Genomic DNA, 27,449 nt, shown 5'->3' on the forward strand with positions numbered 1-27,449 from the left:
TTATGATCTGCTTCCCTAGTGGCTCAGCTGGTAAAGAAACCACCTGCAATGCAGGAGACCTGGGTTCTATCACTGGTGGGGAAGATCCCCTGGAGAAGGGAAAGGCTACCTACTCCAGTATTCTGGCCTGGAGAATTCCATGGACTGTATAGTACATGGGGTTGCAAAGGGTTGGACATGACTGAGTGACCTTCACTTTCATGTCTTCTCATTATTCTTAGCACCTAACATAATGCTGTGTATTAATGTTACTGAATAATTTGTTCAACAAATGAATAAATATATTTTATTCTAATAGTTTCAACTTTGGTTGAAAAACCAACCAGTTGATACATGTGAATTGATAGACTTAACACCCGCCCACAGACATAATGAGAATGTCATTTGTTGAGAGTGACATAAACAAGATGGTAGAATAGAGGTCTCCAGTCTTTCCCTTACAGAAGCAAATTTTTGGCAGCCTACTATAAACAAAAGCTGATAGCTTTGAGATCTAGATGGGAGATTGTGAAATCCTGCTGGAGCCCAATAACAACGAAGGGCCATTTTGAGAAGGTAGGTGCATGCCCTAGGAGGTGACTCACTGACTATCATCCCAGCTATAGACTGAGAGCTGCCCCATTCTCCTGTGGATTCAACTCTAGCCCCACTTGTCCATGCTCCTACCACCTGCCTCTTCTGCCGAGGAATCCATGCTCATCCATTCCCCTGGTAGCAGGCCCACCAACCTCAGACTGAGTTCTGTTGCTGAAGCAGTTCTGTGACCCAGATCCAAAGGCAAGTCACAGACTAAGAGAAAATCTTATATGTATCCTTATATATGGGGCTTCCCTGGTAGCATAGACAGGAAAGAATCTGCCTGAATGCAGGGTAACTGGGTTTGATCCCTGGGTTGGAAAATCCCCCAGAGAAAGGGAATGGCTACCCTCTCCAGTATTGTTGCCTGGAGAATTTCGTGGGCAGAGGAGCTCCATGGGTTACAGTCCACATGGTCACAAAGAGTCAGACACAACTAAATGACTTTCACACACACACATATACACATATATATACACACATGAAAAGTTCTACAAGTTGGAATTAAAGGCCACTAGCAACTTGAAACCACATGAAATTGTAAAACTCACTAGTAAAGGTGAATATACAGATGGTTTAACCTATGATTTTTAAACTTTGTGATGGTAAAAAAGCAATATGCATTTGGTAGAAGCCAGACTTTGAATTTTGATCTTTTCCTGGGCCAGCAACACACAGTATGATACTCTCTTGTGACGCTGGGCAGCAGCAGTGTGCCAGTGCTCCCAGTCAGCCACATAATCACAGGGGTAAACAACAGACACACTTACAACAATTCTGTATCTATGCAGTCACTATATTTTTCACTTTCAGTGCAGTATTCAGTAAATTACATGGAGGATTCAACACTCTATTACAAAATAAGCTTTTTGTTAGCTGATTTTACCCAACTATAGGCTAAGGTAGTGTTCTGAGCATGTTTAAAGCAGTCTAGGTTAGGCTACAATATTTGATAGGCTGGGTGCATTAAATGCATTTTAGACTTATGATATTTTCTGCTTATAATGAGTTTGTTAGGATATAACTCTATCATGAATTGAGGAAGATTAGTATAATCAAATTCAGAATATGCTAAACACTGTGTCTTAGTCTACACAATTTGTTATGACCAAAGTGCTGTACTGGGTAACCTATAAACAACAGAAATTTATTTCTCAAAGTTCTGAAGGCTAGTAACACTGGCTGACTCTCTCTGGCACAGTGCACTTCATCATAGACAGCCACCTTCTCACTATAATCTCACATGGAAGAAGCATAAGAGGACTCTCTTTAACCTCTTTTATAAGGGCACTAATCTCTTATGATGGTTGTGCCCTCATGACGTAATCATCTCCCAAAGGCCCCTCTATCTCTTAATACTATCACCTTCAGTGTCAAAATTTTAATATATGAAGTTCGAGGGGAAATAAACATTCATAAAATCCTATATAGTGGTATGTAAAACACTTTTAACTCTAGCAAAAAGGTTTAAAAAGACAAAAGTACTAAAAATTAACTATAACTACAATAATTTGTTAATATATACACAATGTAAAAGTATGTAAATTGTGATATCTATAATAAAATGGAGGATAATTAAAGGATAGAGTTTTAATACTTGATTTAGATGAATTTCTTAATTTAAATTCTTATATTTTATATAGGTTCCATAGCAATCACAAAGAAAAAATCTGAATAGATATAAGTGAAAGTGAAGTCACTCAGTCGTGTCTGACTCTTTGCGACCCATGGACTGTAGCCTATCAGGCTCCTATGTCCATGAGATTTTCCAGGCAAGAGTGCTGGAGTGGATTGCCATTTCCTTTTCCAGGGGATCTTCCCAACCCAGGGATCGAACCCAGGTCTCCCACATTGCAGGCAGATGCTTTACCATCTGAGCCATCAGGGAAGCCCCAAATAGATACAAAGGACCCCCCAAAAGTCAAAACTATCTTGAACCAGAAGAACAAAACTGGAAAAAACAATTTCTGGCGTCTAATTATTACAAAGCTGTGGTAATAATCAAAACTATTCATGTTGATATATGGCAGAGGCTGACACAATATTGTAGAACAACTATTTTCAATAAAAAAATCAAAACTAGCATAAAAATAGACAAATAGATCAATAGATCAGAACAGAGAGCCTAGAAATGAATCCATACTTTTATTGCCAACTGATTTTCAAAATAAACTGTGGAAAACTCTGAAAGAGATGGGAATACCAAACGAACTGACCTGCCTCTTGAGAAACCTGTATGCAGGTCAGGAAGCAACAGTTAGAAGTGGACATGGAACAACAGACTGGTTCCAAACAGGAAAAGGAGTATGTCAAGGCTGTATACTGTCAACCTGATTACTTAACTTATATGCAGAGTACATCATGAGAAACACTGGGCTGGAAGAAGCACAAGCTGGAATCAAGATTGCTGGGAGAAATATCAATAACTTCAGATACGCAGATGACACCACCACCATTATGGCAGAAAGTGAAGAGGAACTAAAGAGCCTCTTAATGAAAGTGAAAGAGGAGAGTGAAAAAGCTAGCTTAAAGCTCAACATTCAGAAAACGAAGATCATGGCATCCGGTCCCATCGCTTCATGGCAAATGGATGGGGAAACAGTGGAAACTGTAGCTGACTTTATTTTTCTGGGCTCTGAAATCACTGCAGATGGTGATTGCAGCCATGAAATTAAAAGAAGCCTACTCCTTGGAAGGAAAATTATGACCAACCTAGACAGCATATTAAAAAGCAGAGACAATACTTTGTCAAAAAAGTTCCGTCTAGTCAAGCCTATGGTTTTTATACTGGTCATGTATGGGTGTGAGAGTTGGACTGTGAAGAAAGCTGAGCGCCGAAGAATTGATGCTTTTAAACTGTGGTGTTGGAGAAGACTCTTGAGAGTCCCTTGGACTGCAAGGAGATGCAACCAGTCCATCCTAAAGGAGCTCAGTCCTGGGTGTTCATTGGAAGGACTGATGTTGAAGCTGAAACTCCAATATTTTGCCCACCTGATGCAAAGAGCTGACTCATTTGAAAAGACCCTGATGTTGGGAAAGATTGAAGGTGGGAGGAGAAGGGGACGACAGAGGATGAGATGGTCGGATGGCATCACCGACTCAACGGACATGAGTTTGGGTGGACTCTGGGAGTTGGTGATGGACAGGGAGGCCTGGCATGCTGTGGTTCATGGGCAAAAAATCACACACAACTGAGCAACTGAACTGAACTGATCTTCAAAATCAGTACCAAAAACACACAAAAGGGAAAGAACAGTTCCTTCCATAAATCACTCTGAAAACCGAATTCCCACATGAAAACAAACAAAATTGGATTCTTGTATCTCATCATATACAAATATCAATTTGAAATAGATGACTTAAATATAGGACCTGAAACTGTAAAACTGATAAAAGGGAACACAGGGAGAAAGCTTCTTGGCATTGACCTGGGACGTGAGTTTTCAGTATGACCCCAAAAGCATAGGCAACAAAAATAAGAACGAAAACAAATGGGATTGCATCAAAAATAAAAATTTTGCAAACAAATGAAATAATCAACAATATAAAGAGCAACCTATAAAATGGGAGAAAATAAAAGAAAACCATCTATCCAATAAGGGGTTAAAATGTCTAAGGAACTTTAACAAATAAATGGCAAAATACAAATAACATATTAAAAAGTAGTTAAGAATATGAATAGATATTCTCAATAGAAGATGTACAAATCTCCAAAAGTTTATAAAAAGATGCTCAAACATTAGGGAAACACAAATCAAAGCCAGGAGATAAAACCTCACGTTAATTAGATTGGCTATGATCAAAGAGTCGGACACGACTGAGTAACTGAACTGAACTGAACTGATTATCAAATAGACAAAAGATAACAAGTGTTGATAAAGAAACTTTGTACATTGTTGGCAAGAATATAATTCACACAGTCATAATGCAGAAATAGTCTGGAAGTTCCTAAAAAACTAAAAATAAAACTATCATATGACCTAGTAACCCCATTTCTGGTTATATATCTGAAGGAAATGAAATTAGTATCACAATGAGATTCCTGCACTCTCATATTCATTACAACATTATTCACAGTAGCTAGAATATTGAAACAATCTAAGTGTCTGTCTTCTGTTTAATGGATAAATAAAAGGTAGTATATATATACACACACATATATGCAATGGAATATTATTAAATTTTTAAAGAAAGAAAGAAATCATGACATTGAGACAACATGGATAAACCTGGAGGACATTATGCTAAGTGAAATAAGCCAGACAGAGAAAGACAAATACTACATGATCTCACTTACATGTGCAATCTGAAAAAGTTGAACTCACAAAAGCAGAGACTAAAATGGTGTTTGCCAGCAGTGAGTACGCTATAGGAGAACTGAGGACATGTTGGTCAAAGGAACAAACTTTCAGCTGTAAGATGAAGCAGTACTGGAGATCTAATGTAGAGTACGGTGACTAGTTAATAATAACGTTAAGTTGAAATTTGCTAAAATTTGCTAAAAGAGTTGATCCTGAGTGTTCTTACCACACACAAGGTGACTGTGTGAAGTGAGAAGAATGCTAACTAGCTGATTGTAGTAATTATTGCATAATATATGTGTATCACATGTTAAATACATATAATTTTAATTTGTCAATTATGCTTCAATAAACCCGAGGGGGAAAAGAAAAATATCAAGCATCTTAGGTTTTTCCCCTGCCTTGCCCACTTCCCCCTGAGAGTCCCTGTCTTCATCTCCCCTTCTTTGTGCTCTTTAACTGCCAATCACTGATACCGTTTGCTTTTGTGTGCGAAAGAAGGAGACATCTTTTGTCTTAGAAAACTTGTCCTCCCATGTCCAGCACCACAGCCTTGGATTGTCATATAAGGAATAAACACACCTCCTTTGCAGACAGAAAGGTAAGGTCTTATCTGAATGAGACCATATGAACAAGCAAAGAGAAAACACTTGCTGCACTTCATGATGTAGTATTATTTTGTAGAAAAAAGATGAATAATCCCTTAGTGCTGTGGTCACTGTGGTTTCCTTTTCTGTAAAGTTGAGGCTCTGACCACTCTTGCAGCCTCAAAGGAAGAATCTCTGAGCTATATGGTGAAGTCAGAGAACATAATCTCTCGAGGCAGGAAAGAATCTTTGAGCAGGGGCTGAGCCCCCCCAAAAAGCCAGGTCCGTGGTAGAGAGATGCTGTCCTAACCCAACCCAGGACCCATGTTGAGCTGTTTTACTTACCCAGGATCAGCAGTGACACCCACAGCAGCATGAAGACTTGGGCCGCCCAGGGCTGAGGCCAAAAGAGAAGCTTTCTCAGGAATAGTGCGTTTGTCATTGATCTCACAGTTGTACACTATCACCCTAGCCCTAAGAAAGGCATCTGTGAAATAGCTTTTTCAAAGAGCAGGATGCATTAGTAAGCTAGAAAAAAGGAAGTGGGAGTTCCCATTTTTAACTACTTATCAAAGTTTCCTGCCCTGTGATCAAAGTGATAAAAATAAATGTTAGGGGTTTTGATACCACATTTCTATTGCTGGAAAAATGCCTTAAGGAAAGCATGGAAGATAGCTCTAAAATAATGTTTATTACGACATCACTCATAACAGCTAAACACTGGAAGAAACATTATAAGACTGAATAAGCATGGTGGTGGTTTAGTTACTAAGCTGTGTCTGACTCTTGTGACCCCATGGACTGTATGTAGCCTACCAGGCTCCTCTGTCCCTGGGATTCTCCAGGCAAGAACACTGGAGTGGGTTGCCATTTCCTTCTCCAGAATAAACATAGGACTGCTTAAGAATATTCTGATACATCAAAATAATGACACATCATGAAGACATTAAGAATGAGATAAGCTTGTACATGTAAGAAAACAAGACAGCCTTGATCAATGTGAAGAGAAAAACATGAGGAGTAGATTGGTATTTATACTAATATTCAGTTCAGTTCAGTTCAGCCACTCAGTTGTGTTCACTCTTTGCGACCCCATGAATCGCAGCACACCAGGCCTCCCTGTCCATCGCCAACTCCCAGAGTTCACTCAGACTCACGTCCATCGAGTGCGTGATGCCATCCAGCCATCTCATCCTCTGTCGTCCCCTTCTCCTCCTGCCCCCAACCCCTCCCAGCATCAGAGTCTTTCCAATGAGTCAGCTCTTCGCATGAGTTGGCCAAAGTACTGGAGTTTAAGCTTCAGCATCAGCATCATTCCTTCCAAAGAAATCCCAGGGTTGATCTCCTTCAGAATGGACTGGTTGGATCTCCTTGCAGTCCAAGGGACTTTCAGGAGTCTTCTCCAACACCACAGTTCAAAAACATCAATTCTTCGGCGCTCAGCTTTCTTCACAGTCCAACTCTCACATCCATACATGACCACTGGAAAAACCATAGGCTTGACTAGACGGACCTTTCTTGGCAAAGTAATATCTCTGCTTCTGAATATGCTATCTAGGTTGGTCATAACTTTTCTCCAAATGTAAAATATAGAGTACATGTATAAATTGATATAAGAATCCTTTCTTATTTCCTGGGAAATAAACCTAAAATAGTGGTTATATTTTCAGAACTATGGAATGGAAGAAGATATTTTATTTTATATATTTCTATACATGCTATCAGAGAGGGTAATGGCACCCCACTCCAGCATTCTTGCCGGGAAAATTCCATGGATGGCGGAGCCTGGTAGGCTGCAGTCCATGGGGTCGCTGTGAGTCAGGACTGAGCGACTTCACTTTCACTTTTCACTTTCACGCATTGGAGAAGGAAATGGCAACCCACTCCAGTGTTCTTGCCTGGAGAATCCCAGGGACAGGGGAGCCTGGTGGGCTGCCATCTAAGGTGTCGCACAAAGTTGGACATGACTGAAGCGACTTAGCAGCAGCAGCAGAAGCATACATGCTATATGCTTAGTCGTTGAGTTGTGTCTGACTCTCTGTGACCCCATGGACTCCTCTGTCCATGGGATTTTCAAGGCAAGAATACTGGAGTGGGTTGCCATTTCCTTCTCCAATGTCTTTCTATACAGTTTTTTTGTTTGTTTTTAATTTCTGTATATGTGAATTGCTTCGATAACTTTTTAAATATTTATTTATTTTAATTACTTTACAATATTGTATTGGTTTTGCCATACATCAACATGAATCTGCCACAGGTATACACGTGTTCCCCATCCTGAACCCCCCTCCTTCCTCCCTCCCCGTATCATCCCTCTGGGTAGTCCCAGTGCACCAGCCCCAAGCATCCAGTATCATGCATCAAACCTGGACTGGTGATTTGTTTCATATATGATATTATACATGTTTCAATGCCAGTCTCCTAAATCATTCCAACCTCTCCCACTCCCACAGAGTCCAAAAGGCTGTTCTATACATCTGTGTCTCTTTTGCTGTCTTGCAGACAGGATAACTTTTTAAAAGTCAGGTTTTCATCCTGGTATACTGACATTACCTGCCATGAGGAATGCCAGTTTCTTATTTTCAAATAGTTTTCCCCACCTTTTCTTTCTGGGTCTGTATTCTGGTCTTCTTAAAGTGAAAGTGGAAGTGACTCAGTCGTGTCTAACTCTTTGCAATCCCACTGACTGCAGCCTGCCAGGCTCCTTTGTCCATGGAATTCTCCAGAAAAGAATACTGTGAGTGAGTGTGAAGTCATTCAGTAGTGTCCAACTCTTTGCGACCCCATGAACTGTAGCCCACCAGGTTCCTCTGTCCATGGAATTTTTCAGGCAGGAGTACTGGAGTGGACATTTCCTTCTTCAAAGAATACTGTAGTGGATGGCTGTTCCCTTCTCCAGGGGATCTTCCCAATCCAGGGATGGAACCCAGGTCTCCCTTATTGCAAGCGGATTCTTTGCTATCTGAGCCACCAACGAATCCCTTAAGGGACCATTTAATTTCATATCTACAAATGCATATCACTTACATATATTATGTTACATCCTACCTACTTCACTCTGAGACAAGGAAAGCATATAATGGTAAATAGAGATTATTCCATCTCAGTCCATCAGGAAGACCTCAAGGCAACAAAGAGCTTTAACTTGCTTTTGAAGCTAATACAAATAACTCTACTACATATATTCTTGTATAGGTCTCCTGGTACATGTGGGCTTGCATTCTGTTGCTTATATACCTGGGAATAGAATTCCTGGCTTATAATATTATTTTAGAAAGCTGCCTTTAAAAAAACTGTATAGAAGGTACTGCTAAATTATTTTTGAAAGTGGTTGTGCTAGTTTCAACCTTTATAGTATTATAATCTTGTAAATTTTAGCCAGCATGCTAGGATTATCTTATTGCAGTTTTAATTTTCATGTCCTTGGTGAATTATGCAATTGAGCATCTCTTCATGTTCAAATTTTTGCTCATCGTGTTGCACACTAGAAAGCACTGTAATATTATGTCAATTATATTTTAATTAAAAAAAGAGCCTATACCATTGTCTGAAGCCCCAGCTTTTGCCACTGCAACCTGGAGTAGATCATCAGATCACCTTGCTAATGGGACTTAAGTTTAAGTTCCCACAAAGCTGTATATATTTGCATACTTTTAAAAGATGCTGCCTGAATTCTGTCTTCCAAACAGCCTGAAGCAAGGTACTGAAATACTCCTCTTAGGAACACTGAGAGATCTAGGCACATTCTCAAATACTAGGAGCATTTAAAAATATAATAGGCTGTTTGAAAATGCAAAGATTAGAGAGATGACAAAGAGTTGGAGTAGTTGAATAATAAGTTTTGTCTTCTACCTGAGGCCACTCTTCAATGTTGGGGGGAGGCTGCTGAAACATCTGCAGGATACAAATCAAAACAGTCAAGCAAAATAAAGAAAGCTGAGAAATATATTTCAAATAAAAGAATCAGGTAAAACCTTGAAAGAAAAAAACTTCATGAAACAGAGTTAAGTAATTAACCTGATTTAAATGTTCAAAGTTATGGTCATAAGAATGCTCACTGACCTGGGGAGAAGAATAAATAGATACAGAAAAATGTCAACAAAAAGTTGGAAAATATGAGAAAGTGACAGATAGAAATTACTGCTGATTTCAGTTTTCTATCTGCTGTACATAGCAAAAGAAACCCAAGGATATTTACATTTGAGATTTGCCAGGTAATGCCAGCTGAGAGATGGGAGCTAGAGAAGACAATGACCAAATGTGTTCAACTGTGGACTCAGAGGATCAGTACAAACCGAAAATAATTGTGAAGACATTGTAAAGGCCATAGATTCATGGACAATAATCTTAACAGTGAAAGCTTATGCACAGGGTATCATTAAGACTATATTACAGGTCATTTTTAAGTAAAGATATTGCCATGAAAGAATGAATACAGTAACAAATAAAGGAAATGTTACTTTTGTCTTTATCATTTCACGTCTTACTCCCATACAGTAAAGATTATTACATTACATACCTTAACATATTTCTTAGACCATTGTGACATATATAACGTGCGACATAATGACATAGGGTTGGATGCAATCTGAATAAAATTTTAATTGAAGTCCTTCTTCAATTTCATAGAAGTAAACAAAAAGAATTACTGCTAGAAGAATACAAAAACTGAACTGAAAAATACACTGGGCATATTCAACAACAGGCTGGATGAAACATAAGAAAGCAGCAGTCCACTTTAAGACAAGGCAGTAGAACTCACCCAATCGGAGCAATAAAAATTAAATAAAAAGTAAAAAGAGCTTGAGGAGCTTAGAAGACAAAACTCAGTGGACACACATTCAACTTATGGGGGTCCCAGAAGGAGAAGAGAGAGAGAAAATGGCCCAGGTCTTGAAAAAATAATGGATGAAAACTTCCCTAATTTGGGTAAAGACAGATATCTAGATCCAGGAAGTTCAGGGTTAAATTAAGATGAACACAAGGAGACCTACACCAAGACACATTGTAATTAAGATGGCAGAAGTTAAGGATGAAGAGAAAGTATTAAAAGCATCTAGAGTAAGCATTTTGTTACATACAAGGGAACATTCATAAGATTATCAGTAGATTATATAGTAGAAACTTTTCAGGCCAGAAGGGAGTGAAGTGATATATTCAAAGTTCTGAAACAAAAGAATTAAAAAAAAATCCAACCAATAATACTCTACCCAGAAAAGTTATCATCTAGACTAGAAGGAGAGAGAAGTACATGCTAAAGGACTTTTCACCACAAAACTGGCTTTACAAGCAGTGTAAAAAAGGACTTATTTAAATAGAAAAGAAAGTTTAATTTCTAAAACATACATACATATATATATATATATATATATATATATATATATATATATGAAAGGAAATATTTCAGTAAAAAGGTAAATATATAGTAAGCCAGTCAATCAGTTCAGTTGCTCAATCATGTCTCACTCTTTGCAACACAATGGACTGAACATGCCAGGCTTCCCTGTCCACCACCAATTCCTGGAGCTTGCTCAAAGTCATGTGCATTGAGTTGGTGATACCATCCAACCATCTCACCCCCTATCATCCCCTTCTCCTCCTGCCTTCAGTCTTGCCCAGCATCATGATCTTTTCCAATGAATCAGCTCTTCACATCAGGTGGCCAAAGTATTGGAGTTTCAGCTTCAGCATCAGTCCTTCCAATGAATATTCAGGACTCATTTCCTTTAAGATTGACTCATTCAATCTCCTTGCCATCCAAGGGACTGTCAAGAGTCTTCTCCAACATTACAGTTCAAAAGCATCAATTCTTCTGCGCTCAGTTTTCTTTGTGGTCCAATACTATCATCCATACATGACTACTGGAGAAATCATAGCTTTGACTAGACAGGCCTTTGTCAGCAAAGTAATGTTTCTGCTTTTTAGTATGCTGTCTAGGTTGATCATAGCTTTTCTTCCAAGGAGCATGTGTCTTTTAATTTCATGGCTGCAGTAACCATCTGAAGTGATTTTGGAGCCCAAGAAAATAAAGTGTGTCACAGTTTCCATTGCTTCCCTGTCCATCTATTTGCCATGAAGTGTGGGGACCAGATGCTATGATCTTAGTTTTTTGAATGTTGAGTTTTAAGCTAGCTTTTGTACTCTCCTCTTTCATTTTCATCAAAAGGCCCTTCAGTTCCTTTTCAATTTCTGCCATAAGGTGGTGTCATCTGCATATCTGAGGTTATTGGTATTTCTCCCAGCAATCTTGATTCCAGTTTGTGCTTCATCCAGCCCAGCATTTCCCATGATGTATTCTGCTTATAAGTTAAATAAGTAGGGTGACAATATACAGCCTTGATGTACTCCTTTTCCTATTTGGAACCAGTCTGTTGTTCCATGTCTGGTTCTAACTGTTGCTTCTTGACCTGCATACAGATTTCTTAGGAGGCAGGTCATATATTCCCATCTCTTGAAGAATTTTCCACAGTTTGTTGTGACCCACACAGTCAAAGGCATTGGTGTAGTCAATAAAGCAGAAGCAGATGTTTTTCTGGAACTCTCTTGCTTTTTTGATGATCCAGCAAATGTTGGCAATTTGATCTCTGGTTCCTCTGCCTTTTCTAAGACCAGCTTGAACATCTGGAGTTCACGGTTCACATACTGTTGGAGCCTGGCTTGGGGAATTTTGAGCATTAATTTGCTAGCCTGTGAGATGAGTGCATTTGTGCAGTAGTTTGAACATTCTTTGGCATTGACTTTTCTTAGGATTGGAATGAAAATTGACCTTTTCCAGTCCTGTGGCCACTGCTGAGTTTTCCATATTTGCTGGCATATTGAGTGCAACACTTTAACAGCAATATCTTTTTAGGATTTGAAATAGCTCAACTGGAATATCATCACCTCCACTAGCTTTGTTCTTAGTTATGTTTCCTAAGGTGAAGGGCGAAGTAACTGAAAGGCAAAGCCTGGTGACCCCACCATGGGGATACAGGTGGGAAGGGGTTGGGGGTGTAGGGGTGGGAGTGGAAGTGATAAGTCTCATCTTAGGTTTCCAGTCCTAGGAGGAGATTGGAAAGGACCAAAAAGCGGGGGGGATGGGAACTAGGGGAAGAGCATCTTAGCTTTCTTACTCTTGTTGCCTTAAATTTGTTGTGTAAGATGACAGGAGCATATTATGATCTTTATCCCAACTGTGCTTCATGGGAGATTTAAGGAATCCCCAGTCACCAGGAAAAATGATGTCCAGGCTTAGGCTCCAAATAGGTTTGATTCAAGAGTAGCTATGTGTCCACTCTCTGGGACTGTGCTATAAGGTCTGAAATAAGCAAGACCCTAGGGAAGGTAAAGATGGCAGAGTAGAAAGATGTGTGCTCACCTTCTCCTGTGAGAACTCCAAAATTTCAACTCACTGCTGAGCAACCATCAACAGGAGAATGCTGGATCCTATTAAAAAAAGATACCTCACATCCAAGGGCAAAGGAGAAACCTCAACAAGACAGTAGGAGGGGCAAATTCTTGTTTATAATCAAACCCCATATCCACCAGAGACGCTTGGAGGGCTCAAACAAAATCTTCTGTGCACCAGAACCCAGAGACTCTGCAGAGACTGAGCCAGACCTGCCTTTGAGTGTTTGAGTGTCCTCTGCAAAGCCATGGGTCAGCAGTGGCTTGCCATGGGGACAGGGTCTCTTGGTAGAGCAGACCTGGGTCATGCAGTATGTGGCATAAGCCCTCTTGGAGGAGGTCACCATTAGCCCCACCATAGAGCCCCTGAGCAGATGACCCACAAACTGTAGAACAAGTATACCAAGAAATTCTCATACTGTTTAGAAAGTTCTAGGACCCACAACATATTTCCCAACCTGGATATGGAGATGCAGCAAAGGGACCAAAAATCCTCAGGGAATTTGACTTTGGAGGCCAATGGGATTTAATTACAGAATTTCCACAGGACTGTGGGAACAGACTCTTGGAGGGCACAAACAAAACCTTGTGCAAGTGAGCCAGAAGCCAGGAGAAAGGAACAGTGTCCCGACAAAAGACTAAACCAGACTTGCCTGTGAATGTCCAGGAGTCTCCGGTGGAGGCATGCGTTGACAGTGGCCTGCTGCAGGGTCATGGGAACTGGATACAGAACACAAATATATAGTAAAGGTAGTGCTTCAATCACCTATAAAGCTAGTATAAAAATTAAAATACAAAAGTAGTTAAAATAACTATTATAATCACTACTTAAGGGATACACAAGATATAAAGATATAAACTGTGATGAGGAAAATAAAAATGTTGAGCTTTAAGGATCAAATTTATGTTCTTACCAACTTAAAATAGAGTGCTATGTTATTATATGAAAGCCTCCTGGTAACCATGAAGCTATCCTATAGTAAATGCTAAAGCAAACAAACAAATCAGAATGAGAGAAAGAGAAAGTAACATAAATATAACAGTTTACAAAAAAAAAGAAAAAAGTCATTAAACCACAAGGAAGAGAGTAAATTCAGTAAGTGGTGCTGGAAAACCAGACAGTTACATGTAAAAGGATGAAATCAGTATAATTTCTCAAAACATATACCAAAAAACAACTTAAAATGGATTAAGATCTGAGAAAATTCTTAGGAGAGAACATAGGTAGAACACTGTTTGACATCAACTATAGCAATATTTTTATGGATCAATTGCCTAATGGAAAAGAGACAAAGGCAAAAATAAACAAATGGAACTAATGAAAAGCTTTTGCATGTCAAAGGAGAAAATATTTGCATATAATGTAACCAATAAGGGGTTAATATCCGATAAGTTCATACAACTCAACATAAAAAAACAAAAAGCGATTTTAAATGGGCAGAAGAATTCAACAGATATTTTTTCCAAAGAGGAAATGCAGATGGCCAACAGGTACATCACTAATTATTAGGAACATGCAAATCAAAGCCACAATGAGATATCACCTCACACATAGCTGAATGGCTATCATCAAAAACAAACAAACAAACCAAAAAAAAAAACCAACCCCCACAAATAACAAATGTTGGCAAGGATATGGTTGGTTCAGTTCAGTTCAGTTCAATTGCTCATTCATGTCCGACTCTGTGACCACATGAACCGCAGGACGCCAGAATTCCCTGTCCATCACCAACTCCCAGAGTCTGTCTACCCAAACCCATGTCGATCGAGTCAGTGATGCAACCAGCAATCTCATCCTCTGTTGTCCCCTTCTCCTCCTGCCCTCAATCTTTCCCAGCATCAGGGTCTTTTCCAATGAGTCAGCTCTTCGCATGTGGTGGCCAAAGTATTGGAGTTTCAACTTCAGCATCAGTCCTTCCAATGAACAGCCAGGACTGATCTCCTTTAGGATGGGCTGGTTGGATCTCCTTGCAGTCCAAGGGACTCTCAAGAGTCTTCTCCAACACCACAGTTCAAAAGAATCAATTCTTCAGTGCTCAGCTTTCTTTATAGTCCAACTCTCACGTCCATACATGACCACTGGAAAAATCATAGCCTTGACTAGACGGACTTTTGTTGACAAAGTAATGTCTCTGCTTTTGAATATGCTATCTAGGTTGGTCATAACGTTCCTTCCAAGGAGTAAGAGTCTTTTAATTTTGTGGCTGCAATTACCATCTGCAGTGATTTTGGAGCCCAGAAAATTAAAGTCAGCCACTGTTTCCCCACCTATTTGCCATGAAGTGGTGGAACTGGATGCCATGATCTTAGTTTTCTTTCTTTAAGCCAACTTTTTACTCTCCTCTTCCACTTTCATCAAGAGGCTTTTTAGTTCTTCACTTTCTGCCATAAGGGTGGTGTCATCTGCATATCTGAGGTTATTGATATATTTCCCAGCAATCTTGATTCCAGCTTGTGCTTCCTCCAGCCCAGCGTTTTCTCGTGATGTACTCTGCATATAAGTTATATAAGCAGGGTGATAAATATACAGCCTTGACGTATTACTTTTCCTATTTGGAACCAGTCTGTTGTTCCATGTCGAGTTCTAACTGTTGCTTCCTGATCTACATATAGGTTTCTCAAGAGGCAGGTCAGGTGGTCTGGTATTCCTATCTGTTTCAGAATTTTCCTCAGTTTATTGTGATCCACACAGTTAAAGGCTTTGGCATAGTCAATAAAGCAGAAATAGATGTTTTTCTGGAACTCTCTTGCTTTTTCCAAGATCCAGCGGATTTTTGCAATTTGATCTCTGGTTCCTCTGCCTTTTCTAAAACTAGGTTGAACTTCTGGAAGTTCACGGTTCATGTATTGCTGAAGCCTGGCTTGGAGAATTTTGAGCATTACTTTAATAGCGTGTGAGATGAGTGCAATTGTGCGGTAGTTTGAGCATTCTTTGGCACTGCCTTTCTTTGGGATTGGAATGAAAATTGACCTTTTCCAGTCCTGTGGCCACTGCTGAGTTTTCCAAATGTGCTAGCATATTGAGTGCAGCACTTTCACAACATCATCTTTTAGGATTTGAAGTAGCTCAACTGGAATGCCATCACCTCCACTAGCTTTGTTCGTAGTGATGCTTCCTAAAGCCCACTTGACTTCACATTCCAGGATGTCTGGCTCTAGGTGAGTGATCACACTATCGTGATTATCAGGGTCATGAAGATCTTTTTTGTATTGCTCTTCTGTGTATTCTTGCCACTTCTTAATATCTTCTGCTTCTGTTAAGTCCCTACCATTTCTGTCCTTTATTGAGCCTGTCTTTGCATGAAATATTCCCTTGGTATCTCTAATTTTTTTGAAGAGATCTCTAGTCTTTCCCATTCTGTTGTTTTCCTCTATTTCTTTGTATTGATCCCTGAGGAAGGCTTTCTTATCTCTCCTTGGTATTCTTTGGAACTCTTCATTCAAATGGGTATATCTTTCCTATTCTCCTTTGCTTTTCGCTTCCCTTATTTTCGCATGGTTGGTAGGAATGCAAATTGGTACAGCCACTGTGGAAAACAGTATGGAGGCTTCTCAAAAAACTAAAACTTGAACTACCATATGATCCAGTAATTCTATTCCTGGGTACACATACAAAAAAAAAATGCTAATAAAAAAGTACATATACCCCCAATGTTCATAACAATATTATTTACAATAGGCAAGATATGAAAGCAGCCTATGAATGAATAAAGAAGATGATATATTTGTTATAATTGTTCAGTTCAGTTCAGTCACTCAGTTGTGTCCGACTCTTTGTGACCCCATCAATCGCAGCACGCAGGGCCTCCCTGTCCATCACCATCTCCCGGAGTTCACTCAGACTCACGTCCATCGAGTCTGTGATGCCATCCAGCCATCTCATCCTCTGTCGTCCCCTTCTCCTCCTGCCCCCAATCCCTCCCAGCATCAGAGTCTTTTCCAGTGAGTCAACTCTTCGCATGAGGTGGCCAAAGTACTGGAGCTTCAGCTTTAGCATCATTCCTTCCAAAGAAATCCCAGGTTTGATCTCCTTCAGAATGGACTGGTTGGATCTCCTTGCAGTCCAAGGGACTCTCAGGAGTCTTCCCCAACACTACAGTTCAAAAGCATCAATTTTTCAGTGCTCGGCTTTCTTCACAGTCCAACTCTCACATCCATACATGACCACAGGAAAAACCATAGCCTTGACTAGATGGACCTTAGTCGGCAATGTAATGTCTCTGCTTTTGAATATACCATCTAGGATTGTTAGGTAGTTAGAACAGGAAAAACGAATCCAAAATAGCAGTGGCTAAAAGACAAAGGGGAAAGCCTACAAAAATAAACTAAAGAAAGTTCCAAGGAAAAGAGTAAGAACCTAAGGTGAAGCAAATGGCCCTTCTGGCTAGCCAAGCTTACATAGGGCAGACTCAGGGGGAGGAGGAAAAAACATATAAAAACAGGAGCCAGATTGAGCTTCTCCTCCTCTCTTCTCTCTCTTCCCTACGCTTCTTTTGGGTCAGTCCGCCCTCATACTTTGAGGATGTATTTTCCTTCGCTTGCCAAATAAAACTGTAATACCAAGCTGTACCACTGGTCCATCTGTTGCTTCAAATTTTTGCTGCTGCAAGACAGAACCAAGGAAATTATAAACTCCCCTGACATGATGGAACTTCCCTGGTGGCTCAGACAGTAAAGCATCTACCTGCAATGCGGGAGACCCAGGTTCAATCCCTGGGTTGGGAAGATCCTCTGGAGAAGGAAATGGCAACCGACTGCAGTACTCTTGCCTGGAAAATCCCATGGACAGAGGAGCATGGTAGGCTAGAGTCCATGGGGTCGCAGAGAATTGGACAGGACTGAGCAACTTCACTTTCACTTTCACTTTGACATAATGGAATGTTACTCAACCAAAAAAATGAAAATGAAATTCTGCCATTTACAGAAACACAGATGAACCTAGAGCTTACTATACTTAGTGAAATAAGTCAAACAGAGAAAGATAAATCCTATATCTCATCACTTATATGTGGAATCTAAAAAATACAACAAACTTAAAAATAACAAAACAGGAAAAGACTCATAGGTATAGAGAACAAAGAAATGGTTACCAGTAGGGAGAGGGAAAGGGGATGGGCAAGATAGGGGTAATAAAGTAAGAGATATAAACTGCTATGTATAAAATAAATAATTTTACTGTATGGCATTGGAAAATGTAGCCATTATTTTATAGTAACTGTAAAGGGAGCATAATCTATAAAAATATTGAATTAGTATGTTGTATACTAGAAACTAATGTAATATTGTAAATCAACTAAACATCAATTAAAAATCATCATAATTTAAACTTGCAGAGAGACCAAAGGTGATTTTGAAACTAATCTGAAAGATAACATTCAAATTTCTAAAAATTATAAAGATTCCTTAGGATGAAAAGCCTACTCTTGTAAATTTGGCATGATGAGTTTACAAGAACCAACCTGCTTGGAAACACATGAATGATTGCAATTTTAATTTTGTTGAACATATAAATTCACTTGCTTGCATATTTAAATTTTGTTGATAAAGCAGTTATTCACTTTAAGAGTAAAAAATGATATAAAATTGGAATAGTCTATTAAAAAAGAAAAGCTCAAGATAAGAAAAAGAGAACTATAGAAGAACTACAGAAAACAACTAGGAATGGATTAGCAAAGTGGCAATATGTATATATCTATCAATAATTATTTTAAATTCAAATGTACTAAATGCTCCAACCAAAATGCATAGAATGACTGACTGATAAGAAAATAAGACCCATGTATATAATGCCTACAGGAGAGTCATTTCAGATGTAAGGACAGGAACACACAGACTCAAAATGAAGGGAAAGTAGTCTATGCAAATGAAACCAAAAGAAAGTTGGAATCAGTTCAGTTCAGTTCAGTCACTCAGTCGTGTCCGAGTCTTTGCGACCCCATGAATCACAGCACGCCATGCCTCCCTGTCCATCACCAACTCCCAAAGTTCACCCAAACTCATGTCCATCGAGTCAGTGATGCCATCCAGCCATCTCATCCTCTGTCGTCCCCTTCTCTTTCTGCCCCCATTCCCTCCAAGCATCAGGGTCTTTTCCAATGAGTCAACTCTTCGCATGAGGTGGCCAAAGTATTGGAGTTTCAGCTTCAACATCAGTCCTTCCAATGAACACCCAGGACTGATCTTTAGGATGGACTGGTTGGATCTTCTTGCAGTCCAAGGGACTCTCAAGAGTCTTCTCCAACACCACAGATCAAAAGTATCAAATCTTCAGCACTCAGCTTTCTTCACAGTCCAACGCTCATATCCATACACGACCACTGGTAAAACCATAGCCTTGACGAGATGGAACTTTGGCAAAGTAATATCTCTGCTTTTTAATATGCTATCTAAGTTGGTCATATCTTTCCTTCCAAGGAGTAAGTGTCTTTTAATTTCATGGCTGCAATCACCATCTGCAGTGATAGCTGTACTTATATCAGAGAAAATAGACTTTAAAACAAATAGTGCAGTAGGAGACAAAGATAGACATTACATAATGATAATGGAGTCAATCCAACATGAGAATATAACATTTGTAGATATTTGTGCATCCAACATAGGAGAACATAAATGTATAAAGCAAATTTAAACAGATTTAATGAAATAAATAAGCAATAATATTAGTAGATTTTAATGCTCCACTTACATGAATGAATAGATCATCCAAAGAGAAAATAAATAAGGAAATACTGGCCGTAAAGGACATGTTAGCTAGATGGACATAACATATATATTAGGGATACCAAAGGAATATTTCATGCAAAGATGGGCACAATAAAGGACAGAAATGGTATGGGCCTAACAGAAGCAGAAGATATTAAGAAAAGGTGGCAAGAATACAAGAAGAATTATACAAAAAAGATCTTAATGACCCAGATAAATACGATGGTGTGATCACTCACCTAGACCCAGATATCTGGGAGTCCAAAGTCAAGTGGGACTTAGGAAGCATTACTACGAATAAAGCTAGTGGAGGTGATGGAATTCCAGTTGAGCTATTTCAAATCCTAAAAGATGATGCCAATATGCCAGTAAATTTGGAAAACCCAGCAGTGGCTACAGGATTGGAAAAGCCCAGTTTTCATTCTAATCCCAAAGAAAGGTAATGCCAAAAAATGTTCAAGCTAATGCACAATTGCAGTCATCTCACATGCTAGCAAAGTAATGCTCAAAATTCTCCAAGCCAAACTTCAACAGTACATGAACCGTGAACTTCCAGATGTTCAAGCTGGATTTAGAAAAGGCAGAGGAACCAGAGATCAAATTGCCAACATCCACTGGATCACAGAAAAAGCAAGAGAGTTCCAGAAAAACATCTATTTCTGCTTTATTGACTATGCCAAAGCCTTTGACATTGTGGATCACAACAAACTGTGGAAAATTCTTAAAGAGATGGGAATACGAGGCCACCCAACCTGCCTCCTGAGAAATCTGTATGCAGGTCAAGAATCAACAGTCAAAACCAAACATGGAACAACAGACTGGTTCCTAATTGGGAAAGGAGTACGTCAAGGCTGTATACTGTCACCCTACTTATTTAACTAATATGTGGAGTACATCATGAGAAATGCTGGGCTGGATGAAGCACAAGCTGGAATCAAGATTGCTGGGAGAAATATCAATAACCTCAGATATGCAGATGACACCACCCTTATGGCAGAAAATGAAGAACTAAAAAGCCTCTTGATGAAAATGAAAGAAGAGAGTAAAAGAGCTGACTTAAAACTCAACTTTCAGGAAACTAAGATAATGGCATGCATTCCCATCACCTCTTGGCAAATAGATGGATGGGGAAGCAATGGAAACAGTGATAGATTTTTTTGGGGGGAAAGGGGGACTCCAAAATCACTGCAGATGGTGACTGCAGCCATGAAATTAAAAGACACTTGCTCCTTGGAAGAAAAGCTATGACCAACCTAGACAGCATGCTAAAGAGCAGAGACATTACTTTGCCAACAAAGGTCTACCTAGTCAAAGCTATGGTTTTTTCAGTAGTCATGTATGGATGTGAGAGTTAGATTGTAAAGAAAGCTGAGAACTGAAGAATTGATTCTTTTGAACTGTGGTGTTGGAGAAGACTCTTGAGAGTCCCTTGTACTGCAAGGAGATCCAACCAGTCAATCCTAAAGGAAATCAGTCCTGAATATTCATTGGAAGGACTGATCCTGAAGTGAAATTCCAATACTTTGGCCACCTGATGAGAAGAACGGACTCCTTGGAAAAGACCCTGATGCTAGGAAAGATTGAAGGTGGGAAGAGAAGGGGACAACAGAGGATGAGATGATTGGAAGGCATCACCAACTTGATGGACGTGAGTTTGAGTAAGCTCCAGGAGTTAGTGATGAACAGGGAAGCCTGGAGTGCTGCAGTCCATGGGGTCTCAAAGTGTGGGACACAACTGAGCAACTGAACTGAACTGAACTGAATCTACCATCTCCCAGATTGCAGACATTCTGATTAAAAGCAACTTTCCTTTCTACCTACATTTGCTTCTCTTGAGTAATGATTTTTGAGCAGTTGGACCTGATTTGGTAGTACTTTAAGAAAATTATAAAATATATTGACATAAAAAAGCTAGATAAATGGAGAGTTGTATCATTTATGTGGACAGCAACACAATGACCTTAAATCTTACCAAATTAATCTACAAATTTAAGATGAAAAAAAGAAGTAATAGAAGTTTAAGGAGGATGATAGGGAGTGACCTGGATACTCAATAACTCTTCTCCAGAAACATCCTGCTAAGTTAAGCATAAATGAATCAGAAAAAGATGGATTTTTTTCCCCCTTTGAAATACACATGAGTTAATTTTACATGAGTTTAAATACCAAGGCAAAATATGCTTGGGAAAATTGTTTTGTTAAAGCCTTTCCTCCCCCAAAAAAGTTTCACTCAAGGTAGATGTTTTTAAACTCTTTTTATAGTTTTTGATTTGTCTCAGAAAGTAAAATGTGGTAGATATGCTCTTATTCTGAACTCAAAGTGATGGTTTTCCTAATCGTTACCATATTTTGCATGCTTACTATAATACAACATCACACCAGGTATTATGTATATATTATTTAATGTTTGCATCAACGCTAAAACAGTTAAATAGTGAAATAACAGAGGCAATATTCTGTCAAGTCGGTATTATCATCTTCATTTTATATATGAAGAAAACTGAAGCTCAGAGAAATTAAGTACCTTAATTCCAAGTACCTTGTAAGCCTGAAGACTCTTAAGCAGTAGTGAAGCAGGCTTTCATCCCAGATCTATCTGAGACTGAACCTAACCAATTCAATAAAGAGATTCAACAGGCATTAACACTTGAATAGGAATCTAGATACAACACTGCCCTTGTTGGAGAAGAGTCTTGAGAGTCCCTTGGGCTGCAAGGAGATCCAACCAGTCCATCCTAAAGGAGATCAGTCCTGGGTGTTCATTGGTAGGACTGATGTTGAAGCTGAAACTCCAATACTTTGGCCACCTGATGCGAAGAGCTGACTCATTTGAAAAGACCCTGGTGCTGGGAAAGATTGAGGGCAGGAGGAGAAGGGGCAACAGAGGAGGAGATGGTTGGATGGCATCACTGATTCAATGGACATGAGTTTGGGTAGGCTCTGAGAGTTGGTGATGGACAGGTAGGACTGGCGTGCTGTGGTTCATGAGGTCACAAAGAGATGACACGACTGAGCAACTGAACTGAACTGAACTGAAATGAACTGAAAGCCGTCTGTAGCAGCAACACTTTCCATGGTCAAATGATTATATCTCAAAGGCAATTACTAAGGACCTATTCTGGGTCCCTGGTGGCAGGAAATGGAAACTTGGTTTTCTGAAGTCTATAAATAAATGTACTCTCTATAACAGTACAGGCTAAAACTAGAAGATTTTGGAAGACAAAGGAAGAGACACATTTAAAGTAGGATGTGAGGAATTAGCCACTGTAATCTCATGATCAATGGATAAACCATGTAGCTCAAGGGCTCTGTCAATCATTGTGGAAAAGGGTTGGAACCTCTCCATTCTCTGGCTATCAACAGTTGGAGGGAAAATCTCAGATGCAGTGATGAAAGAGGACTGACAGAGATGAAGAAGGAGTGCTGGCAGCATAAACGAATCTAGACAAAGGTAGGATTTACTTTAAATGTTACCATCAGGTCATTTTCCAGAGGGAACATCTAACAGGCAATGGTTCTGCGGTGACAGAGAGGTAAAGAAGCCCAGGCTGTGTTACCAGAAAGACTCAGAGCGCTTCCGCTTACAAGAGGGATGACCTCAAGCACGTTTTCAAACTTGACCTCAGGCTTCTTCATCTTTATAAAGGAGACAACACCACCCTTCTAGGTAAGTTGGTGCCAATCTATTCAAAACTCAGATCTGCATGAAACCAAAATGTGTTGTTTTTTTAAATATGCACTTTGTACTCTACAACCTTTTTACCAAATTATTTGTGGCACCTTTATTTGTGGTGATGAACACTTACTGAAAAGCACTGGATGAATCTATATAAATTTAACAACCCTACTGAAGTATAACTTTCAATGATATAATCCACTTGCTTTATCACCACAATCTAATTTTTTAAAAATTTCCACCACCCCAAATAGGAACTTGGCACCCATTTGTACTCTCCATTCCCACCCACAGCCCAGGCAACAGATTACTAATTTACTTTCTTTCTCTGTAGATTTACCTATTCTGAGCATAGAAATCAATTTACAATACGTGGTTTTTTGTGTCTGGTTTCTTTCACTCAGTATGTTTCCAAGTCTCATTCATGTTTTAGCATTCATGAGTATTTCTGTGAATGTACATTTTGTTGTTTGAATCTTATTGGCTAGGATAAAAAGATGTATTAATAATATACTTGAATATTTCACAGTTTCCATGAAGCTACTGTCTACATCAACCTGAGTCTGCTAAGACCAACAGTCAGAAATAACAGAAGAAATGGAGAAGGAAATGGCAACCCCCTCCAGTATTCTTGCCTGGAGAATCCCACTTACAGAGGAGCCTGGCAGGCTACAGTCCACTCGGTCACAAGAGTCAGATATGACTTAGCGACTAGATCATCATCATCAGAGATAACAAAGAAAGAACATGTCCGATATCTACCACTGAATTTTGTAGGGTTCTGAAGGGAGCTACCCATCCCTAGGGGTCAATTTGCATACTTGCTACCAGTTTTCGCTGCCCTTAACCTCTGTCTTAGCATGCTGGACATTCTTTTCATGTGCTGTGGCTTTGCTACCTTAAACAGGTAGCAAAGAACAAAAGCTCCCCAGCCTTCCAACTTTTTATTAGTTCTCTAATCTATGTCCTTTTCCTCCACCTAATTCAACCTCTGAATATGTGCTATTGATCATTTTCTATTGATTTTTATTTCTTATTAATTTATCTACCTGATTATATTTTAAACGTAATCCAAAGAGGCACCCTTCACTGGGATGGTCAAGCAAATCTCTCCCCATCTTAAAATACTTGCTGGACCTGCCAAGGTGAACCTCACCTACAATGTCTGTGCAAAGACTCTTCTTTTTTTCCAACTTGGCCATCTCGATACACCATCTGCCTTGTATAAACTGATCACTGGTCGGAGAGGAAGCTTGGTGTATGGGGAGAACATTGGGATTCAAATTGGATGGACATGAAGCTGAATCTTAGCTGTCAGTTACCCTCCGGGTGACTTTTGGCAAACTAGGCAGGATTTTGAGCCCCAGTTTTCTCATTTACAGGGCTTCCCACATAGCTCAGTTGGTAAAGCATCTGCCTGCAATGCAGGAGACCTGGGTTCAACTCCTGAGTCGGAAAGATTCTGTGGAGAAGGAAATGGCAACCCACTCCAGTATTCTTGCCTAGAGAATCTCACGGACACAGGAGATTTTGAGCCCTAGTTTTCTCATTTATAAAGCTGGTATTAATTATACTTGCCTTCTAGTTATTGTTAGCATTAAATGAGATATTTGCAAAGTATATATCACAGGCATATAGTAGATACTGCATAAATGGAAGTTATAAAGCTTATTAACCTGTCACACTGAACTCAGCTCTTTTATTTTTCATTCATGTAACCAACCAGGAGCCTTTGGAGCTTACCCAGAACAGACCCCTCCCCCGTATCCTCAGCTTTAGCTTCTCTCTGAAGTACCCAGGTATTAGTATCTCATGCGTATTTCCTGAGTTTTTCAGATGCTAAAAACCACCACCAAATTTAAGACATTAACTTCTCGGTGATCATGAGAACATAGCACCCGGATCTACTGACACACAAGGACTGATAAAATTAACCACTCCGTTACTTCAACATCAACCAATCAGAGAACTGTGTATAAGCTGGTCACATAACAGGTCACTCCCCTCCCTCACCTGGCCTTTAAAATTCTTTGCTGAAACCCTTTGAGGAGTCCGAGTTTGGGAGGAGGGTGCATGAGCCACCCATCTCCTTGAATGGCCCTGCAATAAATCTTTCTCTGCTCCAAACTCTGACGTTTCAGTTTTTTTGGCCTCGCTGCTCATGGAGCACATGAACTTGTGTTCTGTAATGTTCACACAGTGACTCTTTCACCAAGGCTGCCCTCGGCCCAAGGTTTTGAGATCCAATCGCCTTCTCATACCAGCATTAGCATGATCACAAATTCCAATGATGGGTTCAAATAGTTAGAAAGAATTTAGAAAAAGAGAATTAGAACTTGTGTTGGGCCTGTTTGATTCTGGAAGGTCCATTGGAGAAGACCTCTGACTAGCCACTTATGACTTGCTGGAAGCATCAGAACTGTTTCCGGTTTCATGAGCTTATGACCTGTGCAGTTACACAGGGTCCTGCACTTGGTTTAAAGGCCCTGAGCTTGGTTTAATGCTCTGCTGTTGCCATCCTGAAATTTGTAATACCTTTATATTTAAATTTGTGCTTTATAAATGAAGCCTGATGGGACAATAGAGTCAGCACATGAGCAGAGAAGATACTTACAATAGGTGTATCCACTTTCCTTGCTGCTTAAATGCAAATAGCATTCAAATACCCCACGAACACAGAATTCCAGTTGGATCCACCATGCTCGGGGAGACTCAAAGGGAGTACAAACTAAACATTACATCAATAACTAACAGCCCCCAAAAGCCACACTTTCAATTTGAGCCAGAACTTGATTCAAACACAGTAAGAAGGAAGTTGTGTTCTAAGAAACTTGAACAACCAAGAAACCCTATTGTATCCTTTCTTATGGTACTTCCCTATCTATATCCAGTTAATCATGTATGTTGAAAATAACATAGAAGGAAAAGGACAGACAAGACAATCTCAATATTTCAGTTTTTCCTTACTTGTCAGTATTCCACAAGTAGAAAGTATTGACATAATGTTCTTAAGAAATGAAATTTTAAATGAGAGGTTTTTTTTGTTTTGTTTTTTTGTTTTTTTTTTCCGGAATTTCCACTCTTCTTGTAAGAACAAAATGCATACGCATGAATGAACTATGAAATTCAAATTGTCTAATTTCTGTGATTGAAATACTCTCATATTTCCAGTTACAGCTGACATTGCAAAATATAAAGGTGATCCTTTATATTGCTAATGATTTATGATGACCTTAAATAGCAAATAAAAAAACATCATGACAAGAAGAGGGAGAGACCATGGAAGAAAGAAAAAAAATTTTTATATATCAGTACTTTTAGCATCACTTTTCTTCTCTTGGTTTTCGAACAAGGGGTCTTCCATTTTCACTTTTCACTGGGTCGTAAAAGTTATATAATATCCTGAATCTAACTTTGCCCTCCTCGTCATGCTTCTTGGAGAGAACCTGGACTTCCTGTGTTCTCAGGGAAGGAGGCCCTGTGCAAATGAGCTGATTTCCTTTCACAATGAAAATTCTATTTTTTTTCTCTTTTTAGCTAGAAAATAATAGAAGCCAACTGGTTTGAGGCTTTCCCCTTGCCCCTCCAGCTTATGTAAATTTTTGAGGTGTTATTTTTCCATGCCTCTGGCAAGTCTGAAGACATAACACAATTTTGCATAAACATAAATGATATATTTATCTTGGGGTTCCTCTTTCTGAGACTCTTGAGCTGACATTTGGGTAGGGGCTGTTTTTACATCTTATCTCAAGGCCATGCTTAGCTTTAGAGATTTTATTAAATATAATGAGCAAGAAGCTGGGATGGTGCTAATGAGACCAAAGGCTGGTGGCAAGCAGAGCAGAATCATCAAATACACAAGATGGAATTATCATAGTGATTATCTAGGTAAACTTGCTAACAACTCGAGAGTGAAGGCAACGAATCAAATTCTTAAAGGAAAGGAAAAGGACTAGGCCACAAAGTGATTGGCCAGGAGGAGAGAGATGTGATGTGAATCTCAAATTTTCCACAAGGTTTTTGGCAAATTAAGTCCTGGCACATAAAACACAACACTGACCACAACTTGGTGAGGCTGCAGTTTTGCCAAGAAGTTTTTGAATTATACTCCAGTTTGTCTCCATCCATGGCATCATAGTTCCCCTGGGCAGCCTGAGCCAAACTCCTGGGAGCTGTCCTCGATGCATTTCTTCACTTCCAATCAATCAATTACTTTTATTG

At 39.4% G+C, this 27,449-nt stretch overlaps 1 protein-coding gene and 1 long non-coding RNA gene across 4 annotated transcripts in view; one reads left to right on the plus strand and one right to left on the minus strand.

The window, feature by feature from the left end:
* The window catches only part of LOC138416157 (Fc receptor-like protein 5), a 57,566-nt gene extending 51,583 nt beyond the window's left edge, over positions 1–5,983 (minus strand). The window contains exon 1 of one of the 3 annotated variants that reach the window (XM_069544950.1): positions 5,810–5,983. In XM_069544950.1, coding sequence (XP_069401051.1) covers positions 5,810–5,906 — 97 coding nt within the window. In that variant the 5' untranslated portion in view covers positions 5,907–5,983. The remainder of the gene's footprint in view (positions 1–5,809) is intronic. The other 2 variants (XM_069544958.1, XM_069544966.1) reach the window with 2 other exon arrangements.
* On the plus strand, positions 5,326–25,355 carry LOC138416189 (uncharacterized). Its single transcript, XR_011247575.1, has 3 exons — positions 5,326–5,478; positions 23,033–23,219; positions 23,758–25,355. It is a non-coding gene; the product is annotated as an uncharacterized lncRNA (long non-coding RNA).
* Positions 25,356–27,449: the final 2,094 nt, after the last annotated feature.

Source organism: Ovis canadensis, chromosome 1, assembly GCF_042477335.2.
Source record: "Ovis canadensis isolate MfBH-ARS-UI-01 breed Bighorn chromosome 1, ARS-UI_OviCan_v2, whole genome shotgun sequence".
Taxonomy (NCBI): domain Eukaryota; kingdom Metazoa; phylum Chordata; class Mammalia; order Artiodactyla; family Bovidae; genus Ovis; species Ovis canadensis.